Below are 18793 nucleotides of genomic sequence, written 5' to 3' on the forward strand. Positions count from 1 at the left end.
TGCAGCCCCTCTGGAACACAGTGTGGAGGTTCCTCAAAAAGTTAACAATAGAACTCCCCTATGACCCAGCAATAGCACTGCTACGAATTTACCCAAGGGATACAGGAGTGCTGATGCATAGGGGCACATGTACCCCAATGTTCAAAGCTGCACTCTCAACAATAGCCAAAACATGGAAAGAGCCTAAGTGTCTATCAATGGAGGAATGGATCAAGAAGATGTGGTTTATCTATACAATGGAATACTACATGGCAATGAGAAAGAATGAAATCTGGCCTTGTGTAGCAACATGGATGGACCTTGAAGGTGTTAGCTGAGCAAAATAAGCCAGGCAGAGAAGGACAGATACCATATGTTTGCACGTATAGGAGGATTAGCAGGAACTTAATGGAGGACCATGGGGGAGAAGAAGGGGAAAAATAGTGGGGGAGAGGGAGGGAGGCAAACCATGAGAGACTCTTGAATGCTGAGAACAAACTGAGGGCTGATGCAGGTGGGGGAGAGGGGAAGCGGGTTGATGGGCATGGAGGAGGGCACTTATTGGGATGAGCACTGGGTGTTATATGGAAACCAATTTGACAATAAACTATTTTATAAAAAAGAAGCTCTTATAATGTGCATAGGAAAACTTTATCCCTCTTCTAAACTTATACAGAGCTCTCCTGTAATTACACATTTGAGATGAAACAAATTTTATGTAAATAAATTTTTTCAGGTAATTAATTTGAGAGAATAAATGTATCTACAAATAAACCACTGTTTGTACAATGAAGAAAAAATAAAAGAAAGAAAGGGGTAAGGAGCTCTGTTGAACCAAATGAATTCAGAATGGAAGAAAAGTGCTTTTTCAAAGAGAATCCAGGCAGACAAAAATCCACACCAACAACCAAGATTTCATATGGAAAATTATCCAAAACAAAAATAAAAAGCAAAAAAATTAAAATGTTATTTTCAAAAAATTATCACACAAAGAAAAAAGTTAATTCACTTTAAAAAATAGAAATGATACTACATTCTTTGACTAGAAGCAGTGAAACTAAAAATTTCTGGAAAAAGTTTAACTCTATAAAATTTCAAGAGTCCTAATTTTTAGCAAGTCACAAAGATAAAATACAAACTGAAATGACATATTAGGAACATGATAATGATACAACTACATGTAAAAGTTAAGGAATATGGCTAAAGCTACATGCAGAGGAAAATATAGCTTTAAATGTTTTAATAGACAAGAAACTTAAACACATAACTCACAAAACTAAAAGAAAAAACAAAATAGCAAAATAAAATAAAACTAGAAAAGGTAAGTGTATTTTAATAGCTTTTTTAGATAATTATATTCTTCTTTGGTTCTACACCAAAGCCCAGCAGTGATAATTTCTTGAAGGTGAATTGCAGTGTGGAATCCAAAATCATACAATGAACTTTTCCTATTCTTTTACATTAAAAGTGACTGTCTATCTTGCATTTTGAATGGAATTTTTATTTTTTTACCTATACATGATTTTATAGTATCGTACATTGGTTATTTAGAAAATACTGCTCCACTAAGTTATGTAGATCTTCCAAATTTGACATATTGCTTTGTATGATATCAAAATCATATTTGTTAATACCACCATCATGACAAGCCTAAGTATTGGGGTGGCAAGCACAGTGTAGCAGATAAACTTTCCAAAATTCTAATTTTTGCTTAAAACCTTGAATTTATCATTGGCAACAATACTTTCAATCATTTTCATTTAGTGGCAGGTTTACTTTGTTCATTTTTAAGAAGATATCTACCAGTCTAAATGAATGTAGCTTATCCATTGCTCCTTCAACTAAAGATTGTGTTCTATGAAAAAAAAATGACTATTTCAGCTTGCAACTCAAACAAGCATTTCCTTGAATCAACCAACATTTTTCACTATTGGAAGTGCTTTATTCCTACTTTTCATCTTCTCATAGAGGATATAAAGGAACATGTATTCAAGACTTGAGACTTATGGAGCTCCTGGGTGGCTCAGTCGGTTAAGGCTCTGACTTCCGCTCAGGTCATGATCTCATGGTTCGTGGGTTCGAGCCCCGTGTCGGGCTCTGTGCTGACAGCTAGCTCAGAGCCTGGAGTCTGTTTCAGATTCTGTGTCTCCCTCTCTCTCTGACCCTCCCCTGCTCAAGCTCGCTCGCTCGCTAGCTCTCTCTCTCAGAAATAAAAACATTTAAAAATTAAAAAAAAAAAAAGACTTGAGACTTACAAAAATGTTTTACTGCTTCATTAATGACATTGCTAACTTACACTAGCATTTTTAGTTTTGCTGTGAGTGCCTGGTATCAAAAATACAATAACAATTTAAATGGCAGTTTGGTGTACTTCCTTGATTCATGCTAAGATACCAGCAGTTTTATTTACCATTGACTTGCATCATTAATGCAAATGTCAACATGACAAAAGACACAAATAACATATTTTCATTATTATGAAAATAGTCCATTGAAAACCAAGGAACTAGAAGTTCTATACTTAGATCCATGAATATAAGAAAATTTAGTATATTGTAACAAAGGAATTCCAAATCAGTAAAGAATGGGCTTTAAGAAAAATTACACATATATGTATATGAATGCTTAGAAAATGGTTTGGAAAGACATATATTAAACTATTATCAAGCATGGGGATTTGGCGATGAAGGAAGACTACCACTTTTTAAAAAAATTAAGACACATAATAGAAAATTCATCATCTTGAGCGTTTTTAGCATACAGTACAGCACTATGTGCATCATCGTGCAGCAGATCTCCAGAACTTTTTAATCTTGCAAATCTGAAATCCTGTAGCCATTAAATAACTCCCCTCTTCTCCTTCTCCGAGTCCTTAGCAACCTTCATTTTGTTTTTTGTTTCTAAGAGTTTGACTACTTTAGAGACCTCATCTTATAAGTGTTTTCATGCAGTTTTTGTCTTTTTTGTGACTGGCTTATTTCACCTAGTATAGTGTCCTAAAGGGTCATCCATTTTGTAGTATGTGTTTATATATTTTTTCTATTGTCTACTTTTTTCTTTAATCATTATATCCTTCCTTCCATTAACTTTGAGTTTAAATTGTTCTTCTTTCCGTGTGTGTGTGTGTGTGTGTGTGTGTGTGTGTGTTTTGAGATGTGAAGTTATGTTGTTGATTTGCGATCTTTTTTTAATGTAGACCCTTACCTTTATAAACTTCTGCTTAGTACTGCTTTTGCTGCATCTCATAAGTTTTGGTATGTTGTATTTTAGTTTTCATTTGTCTCAAGATGTTTTCTAAATTTCCTTGTGATTTCTTCCTTGACGCATGGGTAGTTCAAGAGTGTAATGCTTAATTTCCACATATTTCTGAATTTTCAGCATTCTTTTTTCTATTAATTTCTAGATTCATTCCATTGTGTTCAGAAAATATACTTGGTGTGATTTTGATCTTCTTAAATTTATTAATAATTTGTTTTGTGACTTAACGTATGGTCTATCCTGGAAAATGTTCTATATGTTCTTAAGTAGAATGTGTATTCTGCTGTTATTGGGTGGAGCATTCTTTATGTCTGTTAGGTCCAATTAGTCTGTGGTGGTGTTCAACTCCTCTGTTTCTTCACTGAGTTTTGGTCTGGTTGACCAAACCATTATTGAAAATGGGGCATTAAAATCTTTTACCATTATTGTGTTACTGTCTATTTCTTCTTTCAATTCTGTCAGTGTTTGCTTCATATGTTTGGGTGCTCTGCTGTTAATGCATATATATTTATAACAGTTATACCTTCCTGGTAAATTGACTCTATTATCATTATATAAAGTCTTTTTTTGTTGTTGTTTCTTGTGACACTTTCTGACTTAAAATCTACTTTTGTCTCATATAATTATGGTCATTTCTCACTCTTTTTGTTACAATTTGCATGGAATATGTTTTTCCATCCTTTCACTTTAATCCTATGTGTCCTTATATCTAACGTCTCTTGGGGGGTGTCTGGGTGGCTCAATCAGTTAAAGGTCCAACTCTTGATGTCGGCTCAGGTCATGATCTCATGGTTGTGAGATCGAGCCCTATGTCGGGCTCTACTTCACAGCACGGAGCCTGCTTGGGATTCTTGCTCTCCTTTCTCTACTCCTCCCCTCAGCTCTAAAAAAGATAAATAAAGCTCCTCATAGACATCATGTAGTTGGATATTGCTTATTTTTATCCATTCAGCCACTCTGTATCTTTTATTTGGAGTTTAATCCATTTATATTTAGAGTAATTATTAATAAGGAAAGACTTATTGTTGCCATTTTGTTGATTGTTTTTGTTTGCCTTGTAGTTATTTTGTCCTTCTTTTCCCCTCTTGGCCCCTTCTTTTGTTATTTATTTATTTATTTTTTTTAGTCGTGGCATGCTTTCATTCCCTTCTTATTTTCTTTGTGGTTACTGTGGGGATTACATAAAACATCTTCTACTTAAATTAATATCAACTTAACTGCAATCACAACACTCCTCTCTCCCCCCACTTTATATTATCAATAACCCAATTACATCATTTTATACTTTGTAGACATTCACACTTTTAGTTATAGTTATCTTTTATGCTTTTATTCTCTTAAATTCCATACCAGAATTAAACCTGACTTTTGCACCATTATCACAGTGCTGCAGGATTCTGTATTTGTCTGTGTATTTATCTTTACCAGAGAGCTTTATATTTTTGTGTATTTTTGTGTTGCTGTCTAGCATCTTTTTCTTGCAACTTGCATAACTCCTGTTAACAGTTTTTATAGGGCAAGTCTAGTGGTGATGAACTCCCTCACTTTTGTTTATCTGGGAAGGCCTTTAATTGTCCTTCACTTTTGAAGGTCAGTTTTGCCAGATACAGTATTCTGGTTGACAGACTTTTCCATTCAGTACTTTACACATTTTAGCCCATTTCCTCTGGCTTGTAATGTTTCTTCTGAGGTACCTCCTCATAAATTTATGGAAACTTTCTTGTACATGGTGAGTCTCTTTTCTTTTGCTACGTTCAAGATCCTGTCCTTAACTTGTAACAATGTGATTATAATGTCTCTTGTTGTGGGCCCCTGGGTTCATTCTAGTTAAAGTTTATTGAACTACTTGAACTTGGATATTCATTTCCTTCCTCAGATTTTGGAAATTTTCAGCCATGGTTTCTTAAAATAAGCTCTCTTCTCCTTTATCTCTCACTCTTCTTCTGTGATTACCATAATGTGTATATTGGTCCACTTGATGGTTTCCCATAAATCTCATGATTTCTTCACTTTTCTTCGTTTTTGTTTTTGGTTTTTTTTGTTGTTGTTGTTGTTCCACTGATTTGACAATTTCAAATGACCTGTGTTCAGGTTCATTGATTTTTTCTTCTGCATGATCAGTCTACTATTAAAGCCCTTTAATGAATTTTTCAATTCAGTTATTGTATTCTTCAGCTCCAGAGGTTTTGAAAGGATCTTTCTTACTTTCTTCCTCCCTCCCTTCCTTTCCTTTTCCTCCTTCTCTCTCTCTCTCTCTCTTTCTTTTTTCGTTCTTTGTTTCTATCTCTTTGTCAATATTCTCCTTCTACGGATGCATCCTTTTCCTGATTTTGGTTAGTTGTTTATATGTGCTCTTTTGTTGCATTTTGAACTTAAAATGATTATTTTGGATTTTTTGTACGGTAATTTATAGATCTCTGTTTCTTTAGGTTTGAGGGTTTGTTTGTTTGTTTGTTTGTTTTATGATTTCTTTTGTTCCTTTGTTTGGGCCACGTTTACCTGTTTCTTCATATGCCTTGTTAATTTTTTCTGTGATTTATGCAACTGGAAATATAGCCACCCCTTTATCTTTACAGACTGGATATGTACAGGGGAATAGCTTCACCAATAAGCATAGCTAGTGATTCTGGGGACCTCTCATCATTTCTGGGGGTGTGTCTTCTTGGGGTTTGTGTTTGTAATTTCCCAATTAGAGAGATTTGTTGATCTTTTTCAGGAGCTTGTAGTCTTTTGTTCTTTTTAGTGTGTGTCTGTGATATTACAGGTTCTCTGGTGTTGCAATAAGCTACTAAACTCCCTTTTCTTTTTAGTTGCCCCAGGCATTTAAGGCATGACAGTTCTGTCAGTGTTTCAAGTCAGATGAGATAGAAATCCATCCTTGGGTAGCTTCCCAAAAGCTAGAACATTGGACCCCCATTCCAGTCTTCTCTTTTCCTCCCAAGGGAGGAGCCACAAGTTGGGCACTTTCTGCCGACTGTGCCAAGTTGTGCTGGCTTCTATCTATGGTATATAGGAAATTCTCCAGTGCTGCATTAAGTGGCTGAGCTCTCTTTTGTTCTCAGCAGCTGCCTAAGAATCCAAAGTATGCTGGTTCTTCAATCAGGCAGCATCAGCAAGACAGAAATTAGACCCATGGGCAGTCCCTGCAAAAGCTAAAACATTGGACCTAGGTTTCACTCTTCTCTTCCTCTACCAAGGGGAAAAGCCCTGAGCTGGGCTTTTCCTCTTATCACACTGTGCTATACTAGTTTCAGGGGAGGAACAATTACAGGTAAAATAAATGGCTTTTCTTACCTGTTTGAATGGATTGCTCATTCTTTGCTTTGAGTTTGTCTGGGTTACTATGATATCTTAACTTGTTTCTGGAGTTCTCATAAAGACTTTCTGGACTGTATATTGTTGCTAAAATAGTGTCTCTATGGAGGAACAAGATCTGGGGCTGCCTATTCCGCCATCTTGCTACACAATTAGACTTTCCTTTTATTCAATATAGTTATTGCATTTGAATTTTTTATATCCATCACATTTTCTTTGAAAAATATGAAGAAAATATTCAAACCTAAATGCAAAAATGTTGAAGGAAAAGGTTTTTTTCATTGGTGAGAAAGACATGAATATAAATATCACTGGTTTATGTTTCAGTATTATGATTTATACTAAATGTCAGTAAGTATTAGCCTGTTTTCATGTATATTCTAGAAAACTCCTAATATTACCTCCTCCAATTTCTTACAGCCTTAGCAAACATGTAAAAGGACATTTTATTATAAGAATAAGCTAACAATATAATTATTGTGGAGCAGATGTTTAAAATATCTTTTACCAATGTAAATAAGAGTAATTGTGAAATAAATGGGTTTATTTAGTTTTCATTTTCTTTTGGGCTTTAGGCTCTAGGATTTTTGTCTTCTTATGGAATAGGAATGGAATACAATCAAGCCAAGGTAAAGTCATTCTATTTTTCCTGGAATTAAACTTAATTTTTTTTTTAAATGAGACATTGAATAGTCCCCTCTTTGATAAAGGGGCTTACATGAGAGTGGTGGTTAAAAGCGCCAGCTCAATTGTCAGAAGTTTAAGGTTAAAATATCATAACTTTCTTAATGTCCCATATTTCAGGTTCTCCATTATAGATAGATAATATCTACTCCATAGGTACTTTGTGATGATTAAATGAAATATCATGTACAATGCCCTTTTCACAGACTCCAGAGTTCACTAAGCCCTCCAAAAATGTCAGCTATCTTTACCAAGGAAGAAGATGAAATTTAAAATTTATTTTGGAGTAGTTCAAGGTTCATTTCTTGGCAAGGAACAAAAAAGCAATGATTGGTTTGAGCTTCAAACTTAGATGGTGGATATAGATATAGGTGTGGGTTTTTTTCTTTTACTTTAGGCACTGATATATTACACCTTTGGAAGTGCTGGAGGAAGCATGATGTCCCAGATGATTTTGGTATGTAAATTAAATATTCATGGGCCGAAATGGGTGTGTCATAAATACAACACTGTCAGAATATTAAGAATATATATCCCTGTATTTTAGGGGTACAGATATTTGTCAGGAATCAATGTTCTGCAGAATTGTGAAGTTGCCCTAAATCATTACAAGAAGGTAGCAGATTACAGTGAGTAATTCACATAATTTATTTTAAGATAAATAGACTTACTGAGCAGTTAGAAGAATAAATCAATGCCAGTTTGTATATTTATGAAAGTATTAAATGACTATGCTTTCAACATTTGTTATAGTACAATTCTTTTAATACAATGTAGAGTTTTCTGATTTCTTAATACATTTTAAAAGCTTTAAATGAAGGTGCTTATCTCTTATTAGAATATGTCCCCATGTTCTTGTGCTGTGCTTTTATTCAACTGAGAATTTGAATGAAGCATCAATAAATATTTAGCAATTTTTCTGATTCTAACATTTAGAATATGGTGGATTGTTAAAAATTTCTCAATAAATGCATGTAAGATACCTACACTATCATCTTTATCACCACATTTGAGAACAATTCAAGTAATCATTTTTCTACTAAAATGATTAAAACAATCACAAAAATAGGGCATGAGATTAATATATGTTTCTAGAATCATTTTTAAAGTTGTATGTAACATTTCATCTCGCATATCATTGAAGCAGACTACGTAATAGATTTTTAAATAAAAGTCTTCCAAGAAGTGAATTAGATAAGGTCCATATGGTTAATTTCTGTAATCAGAATAATCTCTAAATACACACCTCTGGCATTATTAGGATCTGAGAAAAGAAAGAGTAATATAAGTGCTTTTTTAATTTAAGGTGCTATATATAACAAGATCATTTCATATGCTTAATGAAACTGGAATTACTAGACATCTATTTCAAACTACAGTTACTATATATATTTCAAACTTCATACTTTGTTAGGTTTATGCAAATATATTTATCTTTATATTTATTTTCCAACTATTTATAGGAAATAATTAAGAAGCAGTTAATTACTCTTATATTGTAGGTTTTTAAAATTTTTTTAAATGTTTTGTTTATTTCTGAGAGAGACAGCATGAGCAGGGGAGCGTCAGAGAGAGAGGGAGACACTGTGCTAGCTGTCAGCACAGAGCCTGATGTGGGGCTCGAACCTACGAACGATGAGATCATGACCTGAGCCAAAGTTGGCATTTAACCGACTGAGCAACCCAGGCACCCCTCTTATATTGTAGTAGTGGTAGAAAGGGTCAGTTGCCTGCTTCTAACATCTGTCTTCTTTCCTTGAGCCTGCTTGGACAAACTCTTCAGTAGGCTCTTATATATGTTGATACACTATTTGTAGGGACTGCATAAAATAATGAGGTTTCTTGCACTTTCCTCAGAATCAAGTTAACAAAAATAAGTAAATTTCTATCCCCTAAGATATTTTTTTTTCTGTTAATAAGCCAGAACTCTGCACGATGTAAGAATAGGCTGAATGGTGTTTTCTCTAAGCTGTTTTCTCTAAGTTATCTCTTGCAACTTTGTGTATTCTGGCTATTCTCTATTTTGTTTCTGTTCACAGTTGCTGACAAATTGGAAAAGAGTGAAGGTATTCCAGTGGAAAAAGTGAGACTAACTGAAAGACCTGAAAACCTGAGTTCTAACAGTGAGATTTTAGATTGGGACATATACCAATACTATAAATTTTTAGCAGAAAGAGGAGATGTTCAGATACAGGTAATATATACAGACGAATTTGGATTTTTAGAACATGCAAATTACAAGGGGTTTGATTGTCTTGGGTCCTAAAAGGGTTAATAATTCTCCATCCTGAACGTGAAAAGTTAGAGACACCCCCTCCTCTTCACCCTACTCTTTCCTTGTTACCTGCTACTTGAAGTTTCTATAGCCTCTGGGGGAGCCAGGTGTTATAGTAATGGCAATTTTTTTCTTTTGCATATACTCCTAAAATTTTTACTTTTAAAAAAACCTAGATTTTAAGCATACAACAAAGCACCATCCAGTGTTGACTTTAAGATGAATGAACTCTTACCAGCATTCAGAAGTTCTGTCTTTGAGAATGGGAATGGGACAGCATTTGCATAAGCTTCGAGAGTTAAGACTAGAGGCTGCTAGGTTTATGTATCCAGGTATTGCTGTTTACCAGCAGGCCAGCTTCCTGCCACTGACAAAGCCAGATGCCTGGCATCAATTACCAAAGAAAATCTATTTCCTGGAACGTTTTTCTGCCTCTTTTTTAGGCATACCAACTGCATCAAACTAAAGCAGCAACTAATAAAACCAATAAAGTCACCAATAAATCCTATTTTTTTCACTCCTCTTATTCATTTATTTTTCAAATTGTTCTATAATTGGCATATTTTCTTCATTTAAGTTAATGCTATCACTAAAATAATTTTCAAAAATTGTCATTCCTAGGTTTCTCTTGGACAATTACATCTAATTGGGAGGAAAGGTCTGGATCAGGATTATTATGTAAGTCATCTCATGATTCAGTCACATGGAGTGGGGAGGAGAGTGGTGAGGGAGGACAGTAGGGCAAAAAGGGAGGCAAGGAAAAGTTGCTGGGAAGAGCCCATTACTACTTCCTTGGTCAGATCAGCTTTCTAGCCTTTGAGGAAGAACAAAGTTCACCAGAGAAAACACTTTTCCTAACAGCCTCTGAATACAAAGGAGTAGAGCCTTTCAACAGAACATTTGGGGCTAGGGAGTTTCCATGTTCCCCTTGAACCTAGTCTCAAGGGTGAGGAAGTTGGGTGGAGTTGGGTGAGGAAGATACCCTCACCTGTCAGCCTTGGGCACACCCATTGCCCAAACACCAGCAAAGGAGAGTCCAAATGGGACTTTCTTGTGACAGGGTCTGAGAACCAGCCTCAGACTACTTTCAATATAATTAGAAATATTATTAAACATCTTTATAAATTTGCAAAGCTCCTTCCAATCATTTTGCTTAAACTTACCTTGTCCCAGTGAAGTTAGAAGATTAATTAATAATTCAAATTTATAGTGGAGAAAAAAGCAAATAAGTTTGACCTACACAAGCTCCTCAGTAAGATACCAGAGCTGGGGTATATGATCTCATCTAGATTCTAATTGTGGTTTCAAAGCCATAGATCTCCTTAGATCTGAGGAAGTAACTGAGATTCTTTTTAAAAGATGATTTTGCAGCCATCATTTTATAGAACCTATGTGCTCATTGTCTCAAAGGAACACATACCCTATTTCAACGTCCTAACGGCTAACCAATAGAAATAACTACTTTATTAAGTGGTTACATAAAAGAGTGATTTGTTATTACTTTTCACTTCACTTGATGTTACTTTTATGAGTGTAACTTGTGTTTTTGAAGTACAGTACACTTTGGGTAAATTCATAAAGCATGATAAAATAGGTAGCAATTGAAATAAGCATATACATCTTAAGACAGCTCAATTGAAGGTCTTCAGATTTTATTAATCTTCATCATAACCAAGGTTCTAACTTCTTAGATGGGAAGTTCTAGATTCACAATATTACTCCAGCATCAGACTTCAGTCTGCAATGAGATTCTCAGGTTAACTAACAGAGGCATAAACTGGTAAGAGTTGTCCATTTTCCATAAACATGAAATTCCATTGAGTGTGAAGGCACCCAACCCTCAGCTATAGGTAATACCCTCCTTTCTTTGCAGAGCACATACAAAACCCTAAAAAGCTAAGCACTCCTAGGCAACACCAGCCACTGTGAATACCAAATGGGAACTGCCTCCAGATGAGGATGAAATATAATCCCAAAGCTGGCAGTGAAAGGTTCTGGTGCTATAGTAGCAATGGCCAGGCACTTGGGCAACACCAAGGAACTCAGTCAGGCTCTCCTATGGGCTCAGTCACAGAGGTTTTATAATCTCTATTTTATAGAGGAGGAGCTGACTGGAGGAATGAAGTAAATTGTTTCAAGTATCACAGCTGGGTAGCAATGTTGAGAATCAGAATCTGAACTCTGGGCTTCAGCATTCAACGCCTGTGCTCTTTCCATTAAATTGTACTTCCTTTTGACCTGGGTGGGTGGGAGGTATACAAACTCTAAAATCTAGTTTCCTCATTTATAAAGCAAAATGAAGGAATGATATAATTTATCAAGTTTCTCTAGCCTTAACTTTCAAATGGTAGTGTTGGGCCCCACATTTCCCATCCAGACATCACCAAAAGCTTGGCTTATTTCCAGAACATCTGAGTGGTTCAAGCACATTAGGTGCAGGCTCAGCCTTGTCCTTTCAGCTTACCTCAACCTAATAAACCCAAGCCTGCAGAGAGGGCTCCAGTCAAGGTTTCAAATCTCCAGACTGATTGGCTTATGTATCAATTAGTTTAGGCTGCATCATAAACCACTCCCCAACTTAGATGGCTTAAAACAACAACCATTTATTTAATTCATGATTTTGTCAGGTTAGCAGTTTGGGCTGGGCTTAGCTGAGTAATTCTTCTGGTCTCAGCCAGGCTCAACCAATCTTGACTAGGCTTGCTCATGCATCTGTAGAGTATCAGCCAGGACTGGCTGGTTTATGATGGCTTCATGTGTGACACCTAAGATGACTAGGTCTCTCCACATGCTTCCTTCTCTCAGACAACTGTGCCCAAGCTTTTCACATGGCAGCCAAAGGTTCTAAGAAGACAAAGGCAGAAGGCTTTAGGTTGGAACTCACAAATCACTTCCACCACATTCTTTTGGCCAAAGCAAATTACAGGGCCAGCCAACATTGAAGGCGTAGTCCAAAGGACTCCTCTTAATGAAGGCCTAACTGCAAAATATTTTGGTCATTTTTGCAGCTTACTACAGCTCAACTACACCAGGATCAACTTGGAGGGGGATGAGAGAGGCAAAGTGGAGAGAGAAGTTAAAAGGATAGACCTAATTTCTGAAAGGCTGTTACTGTAACTCTTCCCATGGCTAGCCTCTTATCTTTCAAGTTTTACCTCCTTAGAAAGGATTTTCTTGATCAACTCTACCGTTCCACTACTCATCCTATCACAGTGTTTATTTTCCTCTAGCCCATATCACTTCCTGAATTATATTGATCTTGACTTGTTTATTATATGTCTCCCCACAATGGAATGTAAGTTCTTGTCCATCTTGTTCATTCTATGTATCCTGTACTCCAATAGTACCTGGTATATATTAGGTAATTAGTATTTATTTAACAAATGAATGAATGAATAAATGAATGATAGCATCCTAAGTATTATATGTTGGTCCTCAGCCTGAGAGCCACCACTTGAGCCAGTATGCTAATGTGTTAGCCCACCAAAGAAAATGACTAATGTAAGCTTCTTTATAAATGTAAGTAATTCCCAGTTTACTTCCCAGCAAATTAAGTATCAAAAAACCTGGAAATAACTCACTTGCCTTTTTTTTTCTTATTATTGATTAAATTAATCTCTCATAGGTTGTCACTGTAAGGCAACATTTTCACCTCTCCCTCCCCCACTACCAAATTCTTAATTATTGAAAAATATTGTATATGCAAGCCTTGATTACATTATCTTGAATTTCTACACATACATTTTAATGTAACTTGCATTCCTAAATATGTACAGGCTCAGCATGAATTGGATTAGGAGAGCTTGATATTTGGGTGCACATTATTAAGGTGGATATGACATAATTAAATTAAATCTAGCAGAGGCATAATAATCAGATATGTAAGGGCAACTGCTTTGTCTATCCTGCCACCCATTAAAAAGACAAGAGCTAATATCATCCCTCTTCAGGATGATTTACAAATTTTGAGATAAAAGGAGTGCTTATAAATATTTTCAGCATAATACATTTCTTGGCATTTCATTCTAGGGGAGATGTTACAAACTGATTAAACTAGGGATTTTCTTGAACCAATGAAAAATTATGCTCATTGTTTTGTTTTGTTTTGTTTTTTATTTAAAGAGACTTGGGACACCTAGGTGTCTCAGTCAGTTAAGCATCCAACTTTGGCTCAGGTTATGATATCACAGTCTGTGAGTGTGAGCTGTGTGTGGTGCTCTGTGCTGACAGCTTGGACTCTGGAGCCTACTTCAGACTTTGTGTCTCCCTCTCTGTCCCTTCCCCCCCCTCAAAAATAAATAAAAACATTAAAAATTTTTTTGAATAAAAAAAGAGATGTGTTTAAATAATAAAATTTCACTTAGATAATGACACTATCAATTATAAGCTACTTTATTTTGTGTTCTACTGAGAAATAAAAAAACAATGCCAATATAAATTTTGTGATACCATTAATAATAAGAAGTGTCCTGATTGAAGTGGGGGGGGGCACATCTTAAAATTAGTAAAATATGACAGTAAGTACTCAGTAAATATTTGAAGAAAGACTTGATGGTGTCTTAGTCTGTTTTAGCCACTGTAACAAAAGTACCATAGTCTGGGTGGCTTATAAACAATGGAAACTTATTTCTCACAGTTCTTGAGGCTTGAAGTCTGAGATCAAGGTGCCAACATGGTTGGATAGGGCCTTCTTCCAGTTTATGGACTTCTTGTTGTATCCTCATGTAACAGAAAGTGAGCTAGCTCTCTAGAGCCTCTTTTATAATGACACTAATCCCATTCATGAAAGCTCTGCTAGTCACCTTCCAAAGGCCCCACCTCCTAATACCATCACCTTGGATATTAGGTTTCAACATACAAATTTTGAAGGGACACAAATACGCAGACCACAGCAGATGATGGATGAATGGGTGGGTGGGTGGATGGACGGGTGACTTGATAGATATCTAACTCTTTGAGAGGAAGAACTCATCACAGAAACTTGTGTTTCACATAGTGCTTAGTAAATGTTAATACAATTAAAGTGACAGTAATAAAGACAAGTTAACTTAAAGACAAGTAAAAGAGAACTGAAATGCCAAGTAAGTCATGAGAGTGGAGGGGTATAGAAGGAGAAATTAGAGAAAGCTTCAATTATTTTAGTCCTTATGGGATCATTATACTGAAAGATGGGGAAAACTCCAGGATTCTTATCTTCTGATTCTTATTTGTTTATTCTCCTTTAACAGTTCAATATAGTTTACCAGAATGACAGTTTTTTCCCAGAACTCTCTATTGCCAAATATTTATTTGAAGCCAAATTCTGAAACTAGACTTTAAGAATTATTTCACAGAATCATAATATGAAAACTATAAGGGACTACAGTGCTTAAACTCTAGTTCCCCTGTTTTAGAGATTTATAAACTCACTTTTCATTCATTCACTCATGCATTCAGTCCAGAAATATTTCCTAAGTGCCTGATATACAGTAGATACTGTGCTAAGTACAGAGGATTCAGCACTGGGGGAGACAGATAATTAAGCAGACAATTAAATGTATGGATGTATGCCATGATAGTTACCATGGGTATTTGGGGCCTTGGCTCATTTGGGTAATATTTTGGGTCTTGGTTCATTTGGATCTTGGGTCATTTATAAGAAATACCTTCATTTTCTGTGTTAATGGGATCAGATAAATGTGATCGGTAAATCATACCTTTGATTTATTTACTGATAGATGATTGGCAAATCATACATTGCTACAATTTGCTCCTATCCAATTGACACTTAGGTTATTTTAGACATTTTGGACATCATTTGTTGTTTCAAGATTTCCTTATGATCATACATTTCCAATGGCTTCTATTTTCTGCCAAATAAAAGAGAATCCTTGGCCTAGTATCCAGGACTGTTATAATATGACCCCATCATATTCCTGCAAGTCTTAGCTTTTGGATATCCTACTTTAGCCATACTGAAGTAATTACTGTTTCCTAAACACAACTTGAACATTTCTATCTTCGTTCCTTGCTCATATTATTCCCCCAGCCTATGGTGTCCTCTGTGCTGGTGAATCCTCTCCATCTCTGGTGAGACCTTTGTCATTTAAGTCCCCTTTCTTGATATTGTGAAGGCAGAGAACTAAGTGCATGGGAATTGGAGTAGGGAGAATGCTAGTAACAGCTGCTTCACTTTGACTGTCATTAAATAGGCTCAGATATTAATGATACCTTCCTTATAGTGCTGTTGTGAAGATTAGGTAAGACAAAGCTTGTAAAACACATATAATTTCTGTTATTCCATACCTCTCTAATTCTTTTTGGTGTTCCTTTTATCCAACCTATCATCTACTGTCATCGCTATTTACATATATGTCTTTCTTCACAGCAGTATTGGTAGAAAGCAAATGTAGGGATGGTGTTTTTTGTTCATCTATGAATCACCTATAATACTTAACACACTACCATATATATAGCACTTTTCAATCAAGTTTTTGAAAGAAAGAATAAATGAAAAATAGAAGAGATAAATGGATGAATGGGTATATGATTTTGTGAGGTTCTGCGCTGGTGGCATTTGTATTTAGTTATGTCCACAAGGCAAACTGACTTTAGTAACAAGGGTGCGATTCCCAAATAATGTGGCAATATTTCTGGAGTAAATCTACATATAAAGGAACTACTCACATTTCTTTCTTAAATGTTCTCTCTTCTTTGGGAAGGAGCAGATTCTTGCACGTCAACCTGGTCAAGGTTTTTTTTTTGTTGTTGTTAATGTTTATCTATTTTTGAGAGAGACAGAGACAGAGTGTGAGCCGGGGAGGGGCAGAGAAAATGAAGGAGACACAGAATCCAAAGTAGGCTACTGGCTCTGAGCTGTCAGCACTTGAACTCACAAACTGTGAGATCATGAGCTGAGCCAAAGTCGGACACTTAACCAACTGAGCCACCCAGGTGCCCCTCTCACCTAAGCTTTTTTTTTTTTTTTAATGTGTTTTTGAGAGAGAGAGAGAAAGAGAGGGAGGTAGAAAACGAGGGAGAATCCCAAGCAGGCTCCACACTGTCAGCACAGAGCCTGACATAGGATTCAGTCTCACAAACTGTGAGATCATGACCTGAGCTGAAATCAAGAGTCAGACGGTTAACCAGTGGAGCCACCCAGGCAGTCCTAGTTGAGACTTTTTAAAGAGCAAAGAATTGTGTCCTAAAAAGACACTTTGGAGAGTGTCTTCATTTCTGATTTCTTTTAATGTTCCATGTGATTTCTGAGGAGAACTTCCAAGAGGTTAAAATGAAGCCTAAGGAATGCAGCAAGGGACAGGTCAGCTCTTAGATGTTCCAGACTGAGTGTTTCAATTAATGTTATGACCTAGAATCAGAGGCTTGGCTGACCTCCTTCATTTTGATTTAGAAAGAATTCACCTCTGTAAAAACACTTAGTCTCAGCAGGAGCTAGATGTGTCTTGTTCTACTCACTCTGCCTTATAAACATTAGGAAGCTGCATATCCAATTCTACCAAACTGTACAAACTGTCTTATAAAATAAGTACATAGAGTCAACATCAAAGCATACTTTTTCAAAATAATAGATTATGTAGTTCTATAGCTGGGAGTCATCTGTCCTCCACGAAGCCACATGCCCATTATGCCTTTCCACATGTAAGAAACAAGTCCTCACATTTTAAAATTATATTTGTGAACTTTATATGGCACCTAGTCTTCAGATTTATGGTTGAAGTAACACTTGAAATAGTGCCTTAAACAGTGTGAGGATTCCATAGATATTTTTTTTTGAATGCATGTTAAATGAAATAAAGTTTGGTTTGAAAAACCATTTTGTAGGATATGCTTATGACTGTCAATAATACTGTTTGTTCCTTTTCTCTCCAGAAAGCATTATACTACTTCTTAAAGGCAGCAAAGGCTGGGAGTGCAAATGCCATGGCATTTATAGGAAAGGTACATGCTTCATCTTGATCAGTACTTTTCATTTCTTAAAAACCTAAGGAACTAATTGAACCCAGTATAGCATGACAGATGTCTTTCATGGAAGCAGCTGACCAGGGCATTCCACTACAGACTGAGGATAATATTCTTGAGGTGACAGTTTGAGAAAAAGCCCCATACAACAGCAGCCTTTGTCTGGGGCACTAAAAGCAGCCTTGAAAGTGAACCTGACCCAGGGCTTCTGTGCTGAATGTAGTTCAGAGTCCCCTACCACCACCATGACCCCCTAGTGTAGCATATAACCAGAGATCTGGGCAAACTGAACCTCTAACTGGTATAGCCCCCCATCCTTCCCCCCAGTCTTCCAGCCCCCCCACCATGAGATGCCTCCTTCCTACACCCTAGAAATGAGAACCAGCTCTAAGCTGGCCAAAGTCCGTCCTTGGACGGAAGGACCCTCAGCTGCTGAGCAACTTTTGTGGACAGTTCCTCTAAAGGAGCACATTTTTTTCTCTCTCTCTCAAAGACCACTCACTCCCCCAAGTGCTGCCCTTGGCTCCCTGTGGCCAATTTGCATTAGTAACCATAGGGACAAATGCTCTGCTTCTAGAAGTACTGCATACAAATTTAGATAGAAGGAAACAGTGAAAAAAAAGAAACACAAAATAGGGTCCATTACTCTGCCCTCAGGCCAGGTCACTCCAGAATGTATGTTGTAGATTGTTTCCTCAGTTTCTCCTTTGATTAAAATTGAGGTGAAATCAAATAACATAAAATCAATCATTTTAAACTGTAGAATTCACTGGCATTTACTATATTTCACAATGTTGGCCAACCATCACTTCTGCATAGTTCTAAAATGTTTAATTTCCCACAAATTCTTCAGGTTTTTTTCTTACATCTTCTTGTCTGTTTCTGTAGATGTATTTAGAGGGGAACGCTGCAGCCCCACAAAATAACGCAACTGCCTTCAAATACTTTTCCATGGCAGCCAGTAAGGTATGTTCTCAGCTCATTTCTGTAAGCGCATAAAAAACACTTGACCACACTTGTCTTTTATTACATGAAGATTCATGCAGAAGAGATGATTCCAAAGCTCCATGCCCAAGTAATGAGCCTGGGAGTTTCCTGTCCTGGAGAAGAATATCATTGACAATAAAATGTGGAGTTGGGATAGGGGGAGACACATCTTGTCTTCTTGGTAATTAAAAAATGGCAAGGACATATGCTGCTCTAGTTTGAGACCAAACAAAAGCTCAGTTTTCTGTCCCCCATGCAGTAGGTGAGGCCACCTAGCTCAGTAAACAGGAAATAAAGAAGAGGACAGAGGAAGAGAAAACTCAAACAATATCTGCA

General features: G+C 36.4%; 1 protein-coding gene across 4 annotated transcripts in view; it reads left to right on the forward strand.

The window, feature by feature from the left end:
* Window positions 1-18793, forward strand: part of SEL1L2 (SEL1L2 adaptor subunit of ERAD E3 ligase) — a 94676-nt gene that overhangs the window by 51945 nt on the left and 23938 nt on the right. For all 4 annotated transcript variants that reach the window (XM_039219115.1, XM_039219116.1, XM_039219113.1 and 1 more), the window contains 7 exons: window positions 7128-7181; window positions 7634-7693; window positions 7784-7865; window positions 9276-9430; window positions 10133-10189; window positions 17381-17449; window positions 18359-18436. In XM_039219115.1, coding sequence (XP_039075046.1) covers window positions 7128-7181; window positions 7634-7693; window positions 7784-7865; window positions 9276-9430; window positions 10133-10189; window positions 17381-17449; window positions 18359-18436 — 555 coding nt within the window. The remainder of the gene's footprint in view (window positions 1-7127; window positions 7182-7633; window positions 7694-7783; window positions 7866-9275; window positions 9431-10132; window positions 10190-17380; window positions 17450-18358; window positions 18437-18793) is intronic.

The sequence above is a fragment of the Hyaena hyaena genome, unplaced genomic scaffold, assembly GCF_003009895.1.
Source record: "Hyaena hyaena isolate Hyena2069 unplaced genomic scaffold, ASM300989v1 scaffold_789, whole genome shotgun sequence".
Classification (NCBI taxonomy): Eukaryota; Metazoa; Chordata; class Mammalia; order Carnivora; family Hyaenidae; genus Hyaena; species Hyaena hyaena.